The 17,796-nt window shown below is 39.3% G+C and overlaps 2 protein-coding genes across 6 annotated transcripts in view; both read right to left on the bottom strand.

Moving 5' to 3' along the window:
• The window catches only part of LOC128792543 (holocytochrome c-type synthase), a 20,196-nt gene extending 18,921 nt beyond the window's left edge, over positions 1–1,275 (bottom strand). The window contains exon 1 of the mRNA XM_053951032.1: positions 1,203–1,275. The gene's annotated coding sequence lies outside the window, so the exon portion shown is untranslated. The remainder of the gene's footprint in view (positions 1–1,202) is intronic.
• Positions 1–17,796, bottom strand: part of TLCD4 (TLC domain containing 4) — a 26,260-nt gene extending 8,464 nt beyond the window's left edge. The window contains exons 1-6 of one of the 5 annotated variants that reach the window (XM_053951033.1): positions 17,711–17,796; positions 12,539–12,704; positions 7,965–8,054; positions 5,091–5,149; positions 3,137–3,231; positions 1,203–1,276 (exon numbers count right to left, since the gene is read on the bottom strand). In XM_053951033.1, coding sequence (XP_053807008.1) covers positions 1,203–1,276; positions 3,137–3,231; positions 5,091–5,149; positions 7,965–8,054; positions 12,539–12,693 — 473 coding nt within the window. In that variant the 5' untranslated portion in view covers positions 12,694–12,704; positions 17,711–17,796. The other 4 variants (XM_053951036.1, XM_053951035.1, XM_053951034.1 and 1 more) reach the window with 4 other exon arrangements.

Raw genomic sequence — 17,796 nt, 5'->3', positions numbered from 1 at the left:
TTACCCCACCCTGTCCTCCTGAGAATTCGAGTTTACCAAACTGATGTTCAAAAGGGACTACCACACAATCTTTTTTATTTGTAAGAGCTCTGAGGAATGCATCAGTGTCATGAAACACTTCAGAGATTACAGTCACAATGCAATGATGGGCAACAGCCTGTCTGCAGGAGGAATGCAGTTTCTATTTGCCTTATCCTTTCTCTACCAGACATCTGGAAAAGCAAACAGATGCCACACATACACCCCAAAAAGCATGGTTAAGGAAAAGGCATCTGATATACTCAAAGTCCTCATCCTACCCTGCAAAAAATTGGAGGAAGAGGAGAAGACTGCAGCCCTGCTCTGTACCAAAGCCCCTCACCTGAGGTGAAGTCTTTCTGGGGTAAATCCTATTCCCAGCTGTGGCCTGAAGGCTACAGAGCAAGGGGAGAGGCCACCCTGAAACTCCAATGACAGCCTTCCCCTTGCAGCAGTATGTGGCATTATCAGCCTCCTTTTCTGATACAGCAGCACATCAGGTAACAACACTTGAACCAGTAGCCAGGGCAGGCTCTGAGCTCTGCAGGAGAAGCTTCAGCCCCTTTCTTCTCTAATCACAGGTGTGAAGATTAACCATTTCAGATATAGTTAAGTGCTCAAAATAACTTGCAGAGCTATTTTTCAAAGCAAATAAAGAGTATACATTTATAGTATTCTAGATATTCATATGCATATATTAATACTGATCTACAAGTGTGGAATATTGGAAAATAAATTTCAAATTATACAGGACAATGCAATTCCATTCTAGGATTCTGATGACAACATTATCTTGCTTCTTTTCCTTGTCCATGATACAAAGAATAAACATCCATATTGAAGATGGCTTTATTATAAAAAATAAATGAATATATAAAAGTTAATAAAGAATAATTTATTTGTGAATTTTTGTCTGGTATTTTATAAAAAGCTGGCATTTTATACAAAGCCTGATCTAATCTAGAAAGGAACTCTGAGATGAATACATTAGTTATACTGTTGCAGCTATAGCAGCAAAATATTTTCATAGCAAAAAAGACTTTCATATAGTAATTCTTAGTTCAATATATATAAATTCCCTGTCAGCAGATATTTGATAACTATTAAAAGACTTCCTAAGTGACAGAAATAGTAATGCAGATTAAATTTTAAAAGAACTACAGAAAACCTCCCTAACCACTTACCGCTGATTGACAAAAGGAGTGGAGAACTCTGCAAGGAGACGGAAGTTTCCAAAATAAGCCAGCAGACCTTTGCTCTGGTTAGCAAAACAAAACAGACATACAAAAATCAACAATGTAGATGTGAAATTGTCATTTGAGTCTTTAAGTATACACAGAATGATACATCATCTCAACTTCTTTAATGGAACTGAGTTTGCCAGCTGTGGCCACCTTTCCTGCACTTTCAAAGAAAGTTTTTTCACAAAAGCTGCAATTGTCCTTCAGGTATCTCCAATCAGCAGCTTCTTACTTCAAATAAACCTTTATAAGACCTACAGCTGAATGGCCATGAAAACTAACTAGAGAAGGTTTGCACAAGTAATCATAGATTACTAATTACCATGATAGCATTACAGTCTGAAAGAATTATAAACATTTTTGATTTTTCAGCGTTTAAACAAGAAACACTTTATGCTGAAGAAAAATCTCCCTGCATGGCTGTAGGAACGTATTTTGCCAAAGCAAAGACGAATTCCCAGCTCTTATTTGACAGCAGGGAAGGGCACAGGATTCCTTTCTTCCCTCCTGCAGAGGGCAGGGGCGGCCCTTGCCAGCAGCTCTGCCAGGTCGCTGCAGTGCCCATGGGTCGGGCACAGCTCCTCCATGGGGCACATCCACACCACACCCCCTCCAGCTGAGCTCTTCCCTCCAGGTGGCACACAGTATCCACTTACACAATTGCTGGGTAAGCAGCAGTTGGCAGATGTAGAGATCAAAAGATTGGGGGTTTTTAATTTCCTTAGGTTTCCTGACCGCCCTATGGAGTGAGTGTCACGATTCCTCTTTCCCCCACCAAGCAAGCAAATACCCACTACTTCAAGCTTTTCACATCAGATTGCACTCACCAAAGAGAAAATCTGTGTGTTTAACCAAATTATTTCCTATCCTCAAAAGGCAATTTGGAAATAACATACTTAGGGGTAACTTTCTCTGAAGACAACAGACCGAGAGCAACACACTGGCATTCACAGGCAGAGCTAGATCCACATAGAAATAAATGCTTTTAAAGAAGCTCACACTAATATAATGCTTTCTGTTTCCTCCAGAAACAGCTAATGAATTTTCTGCATGGGGGATTAGCCTTGGTAGTGGTATTTTAATTTATCTAATATTCAGCTCTAATTCACTTTCATTCATGATAATATTAGTAAATTTAATTATCTTCAACCAGAAACAGAGTATTTATTTGACAGTGTACTTCAGCCCCTTAAAACCATTACATGGGAAATCTGACAGTAATCTGGCATCTCGACACTTTTAGTATTATAAGCCTGGGATTCACACAGTAGGCAGGGAAGACATCATTAAGGCTGGAAAAGACCTTCAAGATCGAGTCCAAACATTAACTGTGCTCTGTGTGCTCACCACTAAACCATATCCCCAGGTGCCACATCCACACGCCTTTCAAACCTCCAGGGATGGTGATTCCACCACTTCCCTGACCACCCTTTCAGTGTAGAAATTCTTCCTACTATCCAAAATAAACCTCCCCTGGCACAACTTGTGGCCATTTCCCCTCATCCTGTCACTTGTTACCTGGGAGACAAAAGTAGAACATAACCACTTGAAACCATTTCCTTCTAACTTTCCAACTAAATATTCAAGCTTGTTAATAAAAAATATTAAAACCCTGTCCCATAATATGAAAAGCTCTTCTGTCAAAATCTCTTTACAGCAAAAATTGAGAAAAGCTTCTAAATTCAACAAAGTTACACATTTTTGTTGGAATGTAACATTGAAAAGTCATGCATTTTCCATAAATAACTGATAAAAATAATGATTCAAAGTATAAGTATGCCTTTCATTAACCAGTGAAATTTTTTAAGCAAGTGAGGTCTATAAAAGCTGTTTCTTTAATCTCATCTGCTTATGTTACAAGAAAATACAGCACTTACCAGTACAAAATAGTAAGCATACAGAGCTGCCAAGTGATGTATTACAAAAAACTTGTCACCAATTGCCTTCCAGTAGTAAATAATAAGCAACAGATCTACAAGAGAACAGAAATAACTATAAAGAACTATTTATTATACAATCATTTTATACATATTATACAGAATAGCTTCTGTGCATTTTAGACATATACCAAGATATGGCATCAGTAGAAAGCCTCTGAATTAATGATGCCTGAAGAGAACATCTTTAGGATAAAGACTTTACTTCAGTCAAAGCATTAGGCAATAGTATTCTCCCAACACTTTCCATAAAGGATTACTTTCCACATCAATGGAAATACAGATGTAATAACTTTAGCCTAAGTATTTTAGAAGGAAAAGGTGGATCCTGAATCTCATAGTGACTTCACAGTTATGACCCTAAAAATCTGGAACAAATGACATAAAAAAAAAAGGCATGTCTGTAGGGGGCATAGCAAATACACAAATACATGCAACAAATACAGGGATCAATTACAGAGAACCTCTAAATCAAAAAGTAAAGTATATTAGTAAATTTGGAACCATTTACCAAAACTATTCGGCAAGAGGCATTTGGAATAGGAAGCATATTTGCTTTATTAAATCCCAATTTTCTAACTACTGCAAAAGCGACATAGCAAGTTAGTGTTAAAAAGAAAGCTTTAACATAAAATAAACCAAAAAAAAAACTACTAAAAAATAATCTTTCTTCTTCCATGATGGTCTGAGAATTCAGAAGATTTTGTTCTCTGTACGGGAACAAGCCATTTCTGTCCCTACTTTCTGCAAATGAGTACTTTGGACTGGAATATTATTGACCAAGGTTCCAAATCAAAGACTTTACCCCTGTGCCTTTCTAAAGTCCAGAGTGTGCCTTGATCTCTTTTATATTAGCTATCCTCAGGCAGGGCTTTACATCATCTGACATAGCTGCTCCCTTCCTATTAATAATTAAACATCAGCTATATAGGGAAGTGAAAGAGAATGAGTGGTCAGGTTGAGATGCCTGTTCAAAGGCATTCATTAATTCATAATGAAAGTTTAATGTATAATTATTCAAAAATAGATACTGATTAATTTAAACATGGCAGCAGAAGCTATGAAAAACCCCAGACACTTAAAGTAATGCACAGTTCAACTGAATATGCTGATCACCAGATTATCACTTCCACTGGGTTGAGAAATCCAGTATGAGATAACCAAGTCTGTGGCCCAGTTTCTGATCAGAGACTTCATCCTAACATGAGAAGTTTTCACTGAAAATAGTCCAAGTCACAAGTTTTTGCTTTGATAAGCCAGTATTATCCCCACGCAACATAAAACAAAGCTCCAAAGCATTTTGTAGCAAAAGTCCCATGCCAATTTTAGTTGACAGAAAAATTAAGAACATAAAACATATGTAGGAATAAATAACATACAAAATAAATGATTTCCATGTTTTATACATGGCTGAATTTTGGCTTAAAAGGAGACTAAAAGATGGCATCCTATGGTATCGTTTGTCTCAGCTTGTATTGAGGGTTACTAAAATTCTTCTGCCAGCATTCTGGCAGGTCACAGGAAGAAAAACATGATGGAAGAGCTACGAGTTGTAGGCACCGAGAAGAGAGTGAAGGCCACTGCTCTAACACCTTCTCAACTCCAAAGGACAAAACTGAGCTGGAGCTGGTGGTTGCACATCAAACCATGACAAAGCCACAAAATGGTATTTCCTCAGTGCTTGGGGAGATATTCCATCTTTCACATCTGCTAGCAAGATCCTGCGATTTCACCACAACCCACAAATCCATTAGCAATTTTAAAAGCCACAGTAGAAACTGTATTGTGTACACATACCACATCTTCACCACAGTAGCTCAGGATAAACATATAGGTATAGTGATTTAATATAAATAAACAGGTCATGCATGCTATATACATGTTGCATAATTACCCGAAATGAGGTAGCCTGTGGTAATAGCAATATTCAGCTTCACAATTGAAGGGTCACCCCTGTAAACACACCAAAAATACATAGTTACAGCCTCATTTGTAAAGGACATACACATCTCAAACACCATGCCCATCAGGGCACATTATTCTTAGCCCATCAGCAAGAGATTAAGCAATCTAGTTAAGAAGGGTTCTAATCATACAAGTGGATTCATTTTCCACCCAAACACAAGACACCTACTAACTACCCTAATCAGGATCAACCCCTGCCTTGGTGCAGACTGCCCCAAGAGCCTTGCTAGAGATTTGAACAGCAAATACTCTGAGCTGGCTTCTCAGGAAACTGAGGATAAAAGAGAACAGCCCAGTCTCTGTCTCTTAGCCCTTTAACTGACACTCTGTGTCTCCATTTTTGTTTTCTGACAGTGCTAGAAGTTTGTTAAGGATGACAAAAATATCTTGCTCAGCTGATTCCTTTCATATTCATAATCAGATGGATGTTTATAGGGATAAACAGAGTAGAAGGACACAGGAAAGGAATTATTTGCCGGTTCTCTGAAGTCAAAGAACCTTTGAGCAGAAATGCTTTTCAGAGTGGTTTCCACACCTTTTATCCCCTCCCTTTTGGTGCCAAACATTCAGCAGGCAAAGCTCTTCGTAGCATACCCACAACTTCAGTTCCTCTAGAATGTTCAACAAACCCAAACTTGTGAATACAGCTCAAGAAAGGAAAGCATCCACATTACAGCAAGCAATGTTTGTTCTTCTCTCCACTGTCCTCTGTGCATTCCTACTTTGAGGAGTTTGGTAAGCAAGTCTTTTTTCCTTGGCACAAGGATCGTAACTTAATTTAAAAATTAAGTTGTGCAACTAGTCTAGCTATGTTTGTGTAAATATGAATTGCGCTTCAAATGACAGGTCAACAGATCCATAAAATGTAGACTGCTCAAGACAAGCTGTGAAAGCAATCCTTGTTGTAAACCTTCCCAGAAAAAAGGAAGCTAACTGTGCTTACAGCCAACTCCAATACAAAGTCTGCCTCGGCATTTTACTTAAGTAAAATGCTATTTACTTAACTATTTTTTCTTAATCCTATTGGAATGGAGGAGTGGGAAGAGATTTCCTGTATTATTACAATCTGATCACTAAATTGTAAAGCTTTCTTAGTGCCTAAAACTAACTGTTCCCCTCAGTGAGAGGGTAGTTTACAGGAAAATAGGACTCACAAAACCAAAATTCTGCTGTTAGGTGAAGAAAAATCACTACTAGGAGAGTTTGGAATTCACTCAATCTGTTAAGATTGGCCATAGATGTTCTTTTAAATACAGCTTGAAATGGGAACATTTTTCCATGGCTTCAAAACCTGATTTCATGAGCTACATATGTAGTGGGCTAAGTGCTTCTTTAGAGGCCTCATGTTAGAGCTCTCAGCTGCAGCAGTAGCATCATAACTAAACTTCTCAGGGGTCCCAGCACACTTCCGCACATCACCACCAAGACTAAGCCTGCACTCAAGAGCCTTCATATTCTCCAAAGAACATGCAAAGGACTGAGTATATGAAATTGGTTCCTTGATAATGGTAGACATGACTTAACTGGATGGGACAGGGAATGATTCACTTCCCTCCTTTTTTTCCCCAGAGAATGGTCACTTTGCATCAAACCTCCTCTAGGCTTTCTATACCAACACTTCAACAACATACATGGCTGCACTATCCATCTGTCACATCCTTTCAAGAAGAGCCCATGTTAGAATCCCAAATTATTCTCCATAAATGGAGAACTCAGAATTTAGTCTAAAATCTTCCAGATTTCCTGACCTACCTCCTTGAGTGGAAGGTGCAATGGAATTAATGAGCCCTGATTGCAGGCCAATTTTGATGCAAGCAAGAGCCCAGAGTGACAAACAGGGAGTGACTTGAATAAGCAAATGGGAAGAACTATCTCTTTGATGATTGTTAAGAAGGTATATGTGGCAAATTAATTACACGTGAAGATGCGCAGGCAGATAAAACAAACGAAAGTCCATACAACTGACTTTCTTCAAACTTCTCTGCAGATACAGAGTTATATAAAATGGTAATCAAAGATCAAGCTTGAAAAACTGTAATGACTATGAAGTGAACAGTCATAGGAAAGAGCCTGTTCTCCTATGAAGCTACAACTTAATCTACTTATTATGTCTTCTCCCTCTCCTTATCTGATCTCTACCACCTCCACATTTTCTACCATGTGATTCTCACTACCACAAAAACAATTTCTACATCATCTGTGTTAGTCCCTAGTACATACAGAAAAAAAAGGAAAAGTTTTATGAGAAGTCCTAGAACATCAAAAACCGTCACACACAACACTGATGCTTCTCTGGAGCTTACCAATGCTCCAGACTCTGTTATGATCTACTACTGTATCTATTTTCAGGCATTACGTGACAGTAATACCACATTCTCTCTCCACTGAACCCAAACCCTTTGTAGGGTTCAATGGAGAACTTTCACACAGATATATACTATCCAGATCTGCTATAGCTTTTCAATTTCACTTTAAAATGATTACTGTAAATAGCAGAGTTTCAGTCATACTGACTTATAGTTACAGTTTCTTCTTTAACAGTTGAATATGCTATTTCAAATCAATTGCTTGTATTTTATCTATTCCACTTCACAGAAACACATTGAACTAAGACACTAATACTGACACAATTGTTATCAAATTTTCAAATAGTACAGACAAAAAAAAAGAACACATCACAACTGAATATTTTAATGGAAAATGAAACAATCATTCAGTACTCAATACACTGCAGGAATCTTTTTTTTCTTCTCAATTATGTTCTTTTATTGTGCAACTATAACATATATGTAACAGGCCTTACCAGAGATGGTCAGCATTAACAGCATCATCGTACAATAAAATATAAAGGCAAAACCCTCCAACCACCAAGGCGTGGAATGTGGACACTGTCCTGAAAAAGAGATCACAGTCACAAGGAGGTACTGCCATTCACAACTTCCCATACTGTGCTTAAGGTAGGATGGCATTTTCAACTGCCTCTAGATACTTCTGTGGGAGACAATCATCTGTTCTCTATGCTACATCCAACCACTTAGACAATGACAGGTGGGAAAAAACAGTCAAAAAGAAGGAATCTATTAGATTGGAGTGGGATCGACGATATTAGATACAAAGTGAGTTTTAAAAGTAAGGGAGATCTAAGTTTTCTTCCAATTATCCCATATATTAATGAATCCTTAAAGACAGTATGACATCTAGCTCTCTAACAAATGTTTTCTGTATTGTCTCATTTGCTGGAAAATGTATATGCAATTTCATACTCAGATTAGCCCAGGAGTCCTGCAACAGTAGGTTTCTCCTTTCAGGCACCAAATTAGAAGACCCATAATAAGTTTGGATTTGGAAGGTGGCATTAAATGAAAAATCCTAAGGTTCAGATAGAATTTCTAGTGCATTTGAAGTAGATTCTGGTTTTCAAAGAGAAAACTTGTATAACTTGGCTGTAGTTGAGTACCCAAGGTAAAACAACTACAGGCTTATATCAATTAGCAGCTCTGTAGCAGACAAGGGAAATATAAAATAAACATCACAGTAATCAAGGTTGCCTTGTCCCTACCTGGGTACTAGACACATTTTTCCCCCCAAAGACAACAGTCTCCAGTTTACAGGGCTGCATGCACAGTGTAGATAAACTCTGCATGTTAACAAGCATGCACTTTTAGAGAAATATCTATTTACAGAAGCCCCAGCAGGGTTTCTGCCAGCACACCGGCCAGGGCCCCTCCTGCCCTTTCAGTCCACATGTATTCTTGGAAAGTAGAACAATGCAATGGGCATGGCTCCAAAATGTGTAACCCTCTGCTCCAGCCATGGATTTAACACAACTATAAGGTGCACCTAATACTGTGTAGCTACAGTCTACTTTCCCACTTTCCAAATGTAATTAGAAAGAAAAAAAATGATGTGAAAAAATATCCATAGGGAATTACAGATACTGTTTGAAAGATGAGAACTAGGTTCAGTGCTGTGTGATTGGAAACACTTCACACCATATTCACAGCACCAACAATACACACACAAATGCACAGATGCTGTTAGTTATTATTCTTGTCTTTGTACATATTGAATACATGTATTTGGGAGTCATTAATATTTTAGATGTCCTTAAGGCACTCTCAGGAATCTAAGCTCTACCATGCAAGATTTGAAGAAAACATCTTACTTCCTGCAGAAGACTTCGCATAGAAAGAGGTTATAATCCCTATTCCATTTCCAGAAGTGGTATTATTATCTATTGGCAATAGAAGATTCTGTAACTATTCATAAAAGAGACTGTATTTACCATTTGTTTCAAGAATGTCACTTTACTATTTTCAGCAGCTTTTTCAATAGTGTGCCAGAAAATAAATGGCGATTAGTATAATATGAATAGTCAAAAACTGGATGAGAACAATTAATAATAATTACAGTACAGGCCACACTTCTGCCCTCTCTTCTTTTAACAAAGAAAGAAAATTTAATTATCAGAATTTTAATGACAACTAATAGTTTAATTAAAAGGTCTACTTTGTAACACAGGATTTAAAAAGATAGGAACTTTTCTTGCTTTTTAAGAACAAAGTGGAACATGTGATATTAGTGTCTGAGAAATACCTGGAATTTTTGAACTTGAGGAGAGGATAACGCTACAAGAAGGAAAATTTGTCCTAAAATGTAGCTCATTAGTTTACAGTTGTAATTTGTCTTTGAAGAGGCCATTTACCTGAACCTTTCTGTTTAGAATACAACTTTTATACAAGTAGAACACTTGATGGGAGTGAAATAAAAGAAAAAAAATAAGAAAAGAAAAGGCAGCAGATTTCCTCCTTAACTCTGGACTTTGAAGCTTCTCCATAGACAGGGCAGAAGGGAAGTAGTACAACAGTCCATTTTAATAAGGAATCTAGGTCAAGCTATCAAGCTCTGTACATTTCCTTGAAATTTTTTTCAAAGCTTGCATCCTTTAACTCCTCATTAAGCTGCAAACAAAAAAAAAGCTGCAAGGCTAGGTTGCAGACTTGCTTTTTTTCTAAATTTTTTTTTCACAACTACTTAATAGCAGTACAAGCATGTATTATAGGAGAGACGAAAGGAATATATGCACAGCTTGAAGAGTTATACTACATCTGAGACCAAATATAGTTTTTAACTCAGTTTGAGTGTCCATATACTTCAGATGCCAGAAGCAATTACTTTATTGGTTCATAATTCTTGGAAGGTCAGAATGAACAAACTGACAGCATGGAAAATACAGTCAAGAGCTGCAGCTCAAATGCTTGATTACAAAGCCCTCCAAACTGTAACAATATATTTTCAATGCTACAGCTCATTTCAGGCAGATGCCCTCTTGCAGACCCAGCTGAGCTGATAAAAATGCATAACCATCCTCTGTGCCAGTTTCCTTAGCACTGCCAACAGAATCATTTGTGTGCACACTCCCTACACCAGTTCAATATAGGACAAAATAACAACCATCTACTTTTAAATAATTTAAATGAAACCAACAGATTTTACTGGGACATAGTAAATGTCTCTACCTGCAGAGCTCTCTGCAGAATAAATAGATACTCTGCATTCTATGAACTTGCAAGATACTCCTTGAGGCCTCTCTTCATTTCCAATACTGGAGTGACAGGGCAGTTTGACAAAACACTGTGTTTGGTTAGCAGAGCTGAAGTAACACAAGCACAGCTAGCCTTTCTTTCCCTTCATGCCCTCCTCAGTTATAACATCCACAAGATGCTGATGAACCATGCTTTGTGTTTCATGCCTTCCAACTCCTGAACTGGATGAAGCCTGGAATCACAACCCATCTGTGTGCTAACATCTACATCCTGCTATCAACCCCAAGGAAAAGAAAATGTGCAAAGAGGTAAAAAAGGACATAATCGGGGGTACTGTGTCAAGTTGATCAGTTAAACACCTTATTACAAAGTAGCCCAGAGATTATGGAGCAGCTTATTTCCAGCACATTTGTGATGTGTAAAACAATTCATGTTATTATGCAAAGCACTACACCAGCAAAGCGCTACCAGGCATGGGGTAAGTTCTCATAAAGCCTATTATGCAATTCAAAGGACATTTGATGTGGCTTACAGACAATAGTGCAGCTTCACATGGGAACAGTTTAGTTTACTTTCCCTGTCTGCCTCTTATTGTTAATTGGAACAGAGAGATAAACCTATGCTGCATTGATACTGTGAACTGGTATCCTACACAGTTGTTCTCACAGATAGGTAATTATTCAAAGATGGAACTGAAATCAAGATGGTGCCTTTAAGAACACTGCAGGTGGACATTTGCCAAATGGAAGGGCAAGGCTATTTGAGTTGCTAATGCTGCCTAGAACAATGGAAACAACTTTAAAAAGTATCCACCTGATACTAAACAGCACTGAGGAAGAACAGAACTGCAACTAATGCCTTTTGAGTGCAGTGACAACATACCGTACACATTTTTGAGCTTTAAATTTGGGAAACAGCTGAAAAAATATTTTAAAATTGTAGTAGGCTACTCAAAGTTATACTGTACCAATTAATTTAAACTGGAGAACCTTGTGTGCCATATATACCCTCTCAGAGTAGCATGTTGCAAATAAAACCTCACTGATCACCCCATTTTCAATTACTATCTTATACTTCCCTTATGGCTTAAAAGACTCATGGGTCAAACAAGTTTCCAGAAGTCCTGTAACTGACGAAACAAGTGAAATGCAGGTGGATCCATCCCACTAATGGAAATGCAGAAACACAGAGTGAGGCATGTTTTTGGACTGAGTTTCCACAACTCCTTCCTGCATGTGTACCCTGCATCTGCTATAGCTTCCCCTCCTCCTCCTGCAGTCTCCTTTCCCAACAACACACATGAACCTGACTCTCTTCAATACTACACCAAAGTGTCACTAAATTCCTTGGGAAACCTTAACCTATATAAAACAGTTTGTAGTGTAGTGGCACCAGGTGAACACAGAGCAAACTGCTTTGCTCCCAAAAGCATGACCAGAGATACACTGGGACTCAGAATAAATTTCCATAGGTTTGATTTTCACATGTGTTTGGAAAGGAATTTCTTATCTCTTCTCATTACTAGAAGCATCACAGAGCATCGCGTCAGTTTATTCCCTCTCACCAATCACTGTTTTATCTTTGTACTGACCTTTACTTGGGCACCCCTGTCTAACAAAGTCTTTAATGTACAAGTGTTAGTAATGCTGTGCTTCCATGAAGGGGCCTCAACATTTCACATGCATTATTTGTCCAGTGCCTAGAGCCAGTCCTCTGATCTTTACAAACATTTAACTAATAGAGTTTTCTTCAGTCTTACACATACACACACAGGTGGTGCAGGTATCCATGATTTCAGGTAGGTCTTTAACTGTTGTTTTGAACACTTTACCTTGAATTCCATTCGATCTTCCTTTTTTGGCTGAGATTGTTAAAACCAGGTGTTATTCGTGTTGACACCCAAGAACTTAAAACATGGAACAGGAGCTGAAATACAGTAAAACTGGCAACAGCAATGCCAATAGTCAGGTTGCTGAAGGAAGCCATTGTTCTTCAACCTGTGAAGAGAAAGCAGAAGGTAATTTCACCCATTCTCCATTTAATTATTTTAAGCAAAAACAGAAAGTGTTTCTGACAGCAAACTTACCAACAGAAATATTATTCACTAGAAGTTTCTACCTGTTCAATGGCTCTACTTAAACATTAACAGTATAAAAGTATGCCCAAACTTTTAGATACACAAGTTGCATTTTCATTTTGGTTTTTTTTTTTTTGTTTTTTTAACATTTGCATATTATACATTTTTGTGACCTAAAATTGCATGTATTTTATCTACACAGAAAGGGAAGTGAAGACCACTGACCAGGGCAACCACCAGCTCTGCAGCCTCCACTCCTGTCCCAAGAAGCTCCAAAGTTAAAACTTGTTTCATTATTGCCAGATTGAATGCTGCCAACGGGAGTTTAAAATGCAACAATGAAATCAGATAAGCAGAGAAGAGAGGTTTTTGGGTCAGCCCAGAGAAGCAGTAGCCTCGCTGCAGCTCTGTGTGTGCACTTTGCAGAGCCAGTAGCTCTCAATCCCCACTGCGCTCAGTCCTTGGGACAGGCTGCCGGCTATCGCATTGGAGCTTTCTTCCTTCACAGAGCTCTAACCTCCAACATTTCCACTCAGGGGAAAGCCTCTATCATCACAGCTGACTGGCTTTTCTGTTGCTGGATGTTCAGCTATTTCATGAGGCCCAAATACCAAAAGAATTCCAAACATAAGTGTCAGTCTCTAAATGCTTCAGTCGTTTTTCCTGAGTTGCCAATATTTGCAACATAGAATGATATTTTCCCAGAAGCCACAAACTTCTGACATGCATCTCCAATTTGACAGTGAAGTGGTTTACACTCCAAGACTGGCAAAAGTTACAAACTCAAGAAGTGTCAATTTCTATTAAGTTGAACAGGAAAGGGGGAAAAAACCCAAATGGCTTCATTTCAAATATTTAAATAATTATTTTAATACCTATAAAAATCTGCTGTTACTTAATTTAGTTTTACTTTAAAAAGTATCTAAAAATAAAATGAAGACTTTTAGGACAGCATAATTTGATGTTACTACAGCAACCTAATGGCCAGCAAAGCAATACAATGACATAATACAATTATATCCACCTTTATTTCATGTGCATTACAGAATGAGTAAACATGCCTTAGATTTTTGAAATTGTATCTGCATTGCAGATGGCAAGAAACTTGAACTTCAGGAAGAAAAAACAGAGGAAAAAGTCCACCACAATAACAAAATAATAACTTTTTTAAAAATTAAGTACAATATTTTCACTTTGGGGTGTAAATGGTGAGTATACTGAAACATATAGATCAGAAAAAACGTACTTTCATCTTCAAAGACTTAGAAGCAGAAGGTTCAATGGTTTCAAACTTTTCCCCCTCTACTTATTTTCTTTTCTATTTATTCTCCCAGAACTGAAGACAATAAAACTTCCTCTGACTAGTACACCCAGAGCTACATGTATAAAAACAGAATGCAGGACAAATAAGAGTAGATTTGCTGAGTGAAATCTGCCTCTATCATGTAGATTTCAAGCGCTTACTTCAGACCAGCTTTAATTCTCTACTACAGACTCCACAATTCTTGGAACATATTTGATGTGTTCCTAGGGCCTGTCTTCCTGCCCAGTTGAACCCAAAAGGAATCCAGCTTGCATGCTCTGGGACAGCTAAGCAGCACAAATCACAGGGGGTGATGCAGTTCATAAATGCATTTTTAATCCAAACTAAAATTGTGTACACACACTGCAGTGCATTGCATCAAACTAATTGATTCCAGTTGTTTTCTGATGACCTGTTCTAGTGCAGCAGCATGTAAGTCCTGCATACTTTTTGATGTTACTCTATCAAAACTTCCAATTTCAATTACAATCCTGAATATTCAGTATTCTCGATTCTCCACATACTTCTCCATTTACCTCCACTGACCAAGAAGACACAAAACACAAACCAAACTTTATATCCTTTTCACATAAACTACCAGAGACAATGGGTGTTAAGCTCAATTTTCTAAAACCTTACAATTTGAAGGAATAGAGCTATTTAGTATCTACCAGTTTAAACCCACTGAGAAGCACTGTATAGTGTCCAGTTCCAGGTTCTAACCCCAAGGACAAAATTTTGTTATTACATTATCTCATTTGTAGCAACCAAGTCTTCTCTTGGACCATGTAAGGGGAAAAAAAATCAGTTGGTTTAATTAATGAAGGAAGCCAAAATACAGGTTAAGTACAAATCTCTTCAGAAAAATGGCAAAACCACTGAGCTTTAATCACACCTATTTCATCCTTTTGACTAAAATATAGCAATTCTCATGATGCTACATTTTATTCATCTGCAACAACTACACTAGTATCTCTGAGCTTCAAAGACACTGACATAATCTTTTGGACAAGAGAAAAGCATGTTTTGTTTTGTTTCCTTAGTACCAGAAGATTATATAGGTAAGTAATGTTTCAGCTTTTAACAGGTGCTCATTTTAGTACAGATTATGGAATTAAACAACCTTGCAAACATCCCTTGAAATAAATGCATTAGAAGACTAATCTTTCACCTAAGGAGCCTGTGGAGGGAACTCATTTTTTAAAAACTTACTTGCATGGAAAGTGCATGAACTGACTTTCAACAAATGCAGAACCATGATGCCCATGAAGGAGAATGGTACAATGGTTTTAGAGAAGAAGAAAGGCAGACAAGAGAATTAATCACTAAGCCTCTCTAGTTGGTCTCACAGATGCTCAAGTTTTGCAAGCCTGATTTCATATATGCTTATCAAGATGCTGTTTAAGTATAGTAACTACCAAGTCCAGAATAATTTTATGCTTTACCTAGCAATTAATAGTGTCGTATTTTAATTCAATTCAAGGACCTGGTGTAAATTCAACGTTTCACATGTGTTCAGCTATAAACACTGTCACATCTATAGGATGTTATTTTCTCATATCTCCAGGTTGTTTTCAACTGTATCCTGTTTAACATGAAAACTTACTGGTTTTTACCACATTTTCTTTTCATTTACAAGAAAATTTATTCATGTTGCTGAACCTAAACAGCTTGTTGCATTGTGCTTGATGACTTAGAACAAGCACAATTAGCTTCTGATTGCAATTTTCCTTGACGAAGTCCAAAGTTAGTAAGCCAGACAGCTTCAACTACACTGTGGGGTTTTTTTTTTTTTTTTTCCAAGTATCTTCTTGTAGCTGTACAGCAAAGTCTGATCAAGATACAGAACTTTGTGGATTATGTATGAGCAGACACTTTATCACCCAAACTGCATAGTCATTGATTACTGTTCTGTCAGCTGATACGGGGTTTGAGCTAATGGGAGGCTGGCTGGGGAGGAGGTTTAGTGTAACTACTTTGTAATGCAGGAAAAACAGCACACTATACAGGTTGGCTCTCCATCATTAGCATTTGCCTTGCCTACCCAAAATTACTGTCTTAAACACTCAGTTAGACAGTAACTTCATATGATCAGAACTTCACTCTTGTAGCTTTTCAATGGAGTCTTTAGGTAAATAAATATTACCAAACACTTGAAACTAACATTTTTCAGCAAGGTAGAGCTGAACATGCCTAGTGTGATTTCAAATTACTCTACTGACCCAATGACTTTGAGAAGGTTAACAACACGGGTTTTTTCATCATACTCCGTAAGAGCTAAAAATATCTTGGTTTTCATTTGCTATTGACATGCAGTGGTTTTCCTTCAATTCTGTTTCTACTTGAAATTCAGAAGAAAAAGCAATATCCATTCACCCCCAATATAACACTATGAACTCCTGATAGAAACAAGTTGGCATTTAATGAAAGAGGATAAAGGAGCAGGTAAGTTATCAAGTGTTGTACTATCAAAAGTATTTAGCATTTATGTTCTCCTCCTCTTACTCCTTCTACATCATAAAAATAAGAAAAGTAACAGTATAACCAACAAGACATGGTAAGAAGGTGCAGTGGAAGGTTTAAGGCCCACAGCTCTTACTTTCTTCGAGGCTGGATTTCCAGATGACTTGGATCAATTTCCAAACAAGATTACACTGTAAAGCTGCTATTGATACCAGGACATCACATGAAATACTGTGCTCTCCTGATCCGCTTAAAACTGAAAGCCAAATCCAACAGCTGTAAAACTTGTCAGACCAATCTGCAGAGAGCAACACTGGACTACTGACTGTTTCCACATTTTATAATAAGCCCAGTAACAAAAGCAGTGTTGGAGCTTTGCTGTGCTCTTGGTTCTGAATGGCAGATCCTATTCGTTTGATATCTTATTTAGCTCAGTAAGCAGCGTTAAGGAGAAACACAACAAAATTCAAGCTACTCACACTTAAGCCGTTCCCCTTTCTGTTTAAGGCTATTCACACCCTAAACTCCACTCAGCGTTCTGCTCTTAGAACATCAAAGCAACCGGCAGATAAAGCATTCTTATAAAGGCAGTGTACTCAGGATGAGGTGGCCGCTGCGATGCCATTTACCGAATTTCCTCAAACCCCGCAAGCAGTCTGGAGTCGCAAAGCCCCTGGGAGGGAACCCGCCCAGACTCGGCGGGCGCGGAGGGCCCCGGGCTGCCCCCGAGGGACGCTGCCCCCGAGCCGGGCATTACCTCGCCGTCCCGGTCACGCGCGGCGCCCGCCGTTCGCACCGGCCCCGAGCGGCCGCCGGGCGGGCAGGCAGCGGGCAGGAGCGCGGAGCGGCGGGCAGGAGCAGGCAGGAGCGGCCAGGAGAGCACAACAGCGGGCAGGCAGCGGACAGGCAGCGCGCACCCTCCGCGCTCGCTCCGGCCGGAGGAGGCGGCCCCGCGCAGCCCTGCGCTGTCAGCGCGCCCCGCGCCGCCGCCTGCGGCCCTCGGGGCCGCCCCGCGCTGAGGGAGGGAAGGGGCCGCTCCGCGCAGCCCCGCGGGGCGGGGGAAAGGGGCCGCACCGCCGCCGCACCGCCGCCGCACCGCCCCCGCCCCGCCAGCCCCGGCCTCTCAGCGCCCTGCCGCTTTCCCTCCCCGCCCGCCGCACCTGGGAGCGGGGTTACGGGGGCTGCGGCGTCGCCGCCTCCTCCTCCATGCCTTCCCCGCGGCGTCGGGCACGGGACAGCCCTTCCC

The sequence above is a fragment of the Vidua chalybeata genome, chromosome 9 (assembly GCF_026979565.1).
Source record: "Vidua chalybeata isolate OUT-0048 chromosome 9, bVidCha1 merged haplotype, whole genome shotgun sequence".
In the NCBI taxonomy this organism is placed as follows: Eukaryota; Metazoa; Chordata; class Aves; order Passeriformes; family Viduidae; genus Vidua; species Vidua chalybeata.
This window is presented reverse-complemented; position numbering and strand designations above follow the sequence as displayed.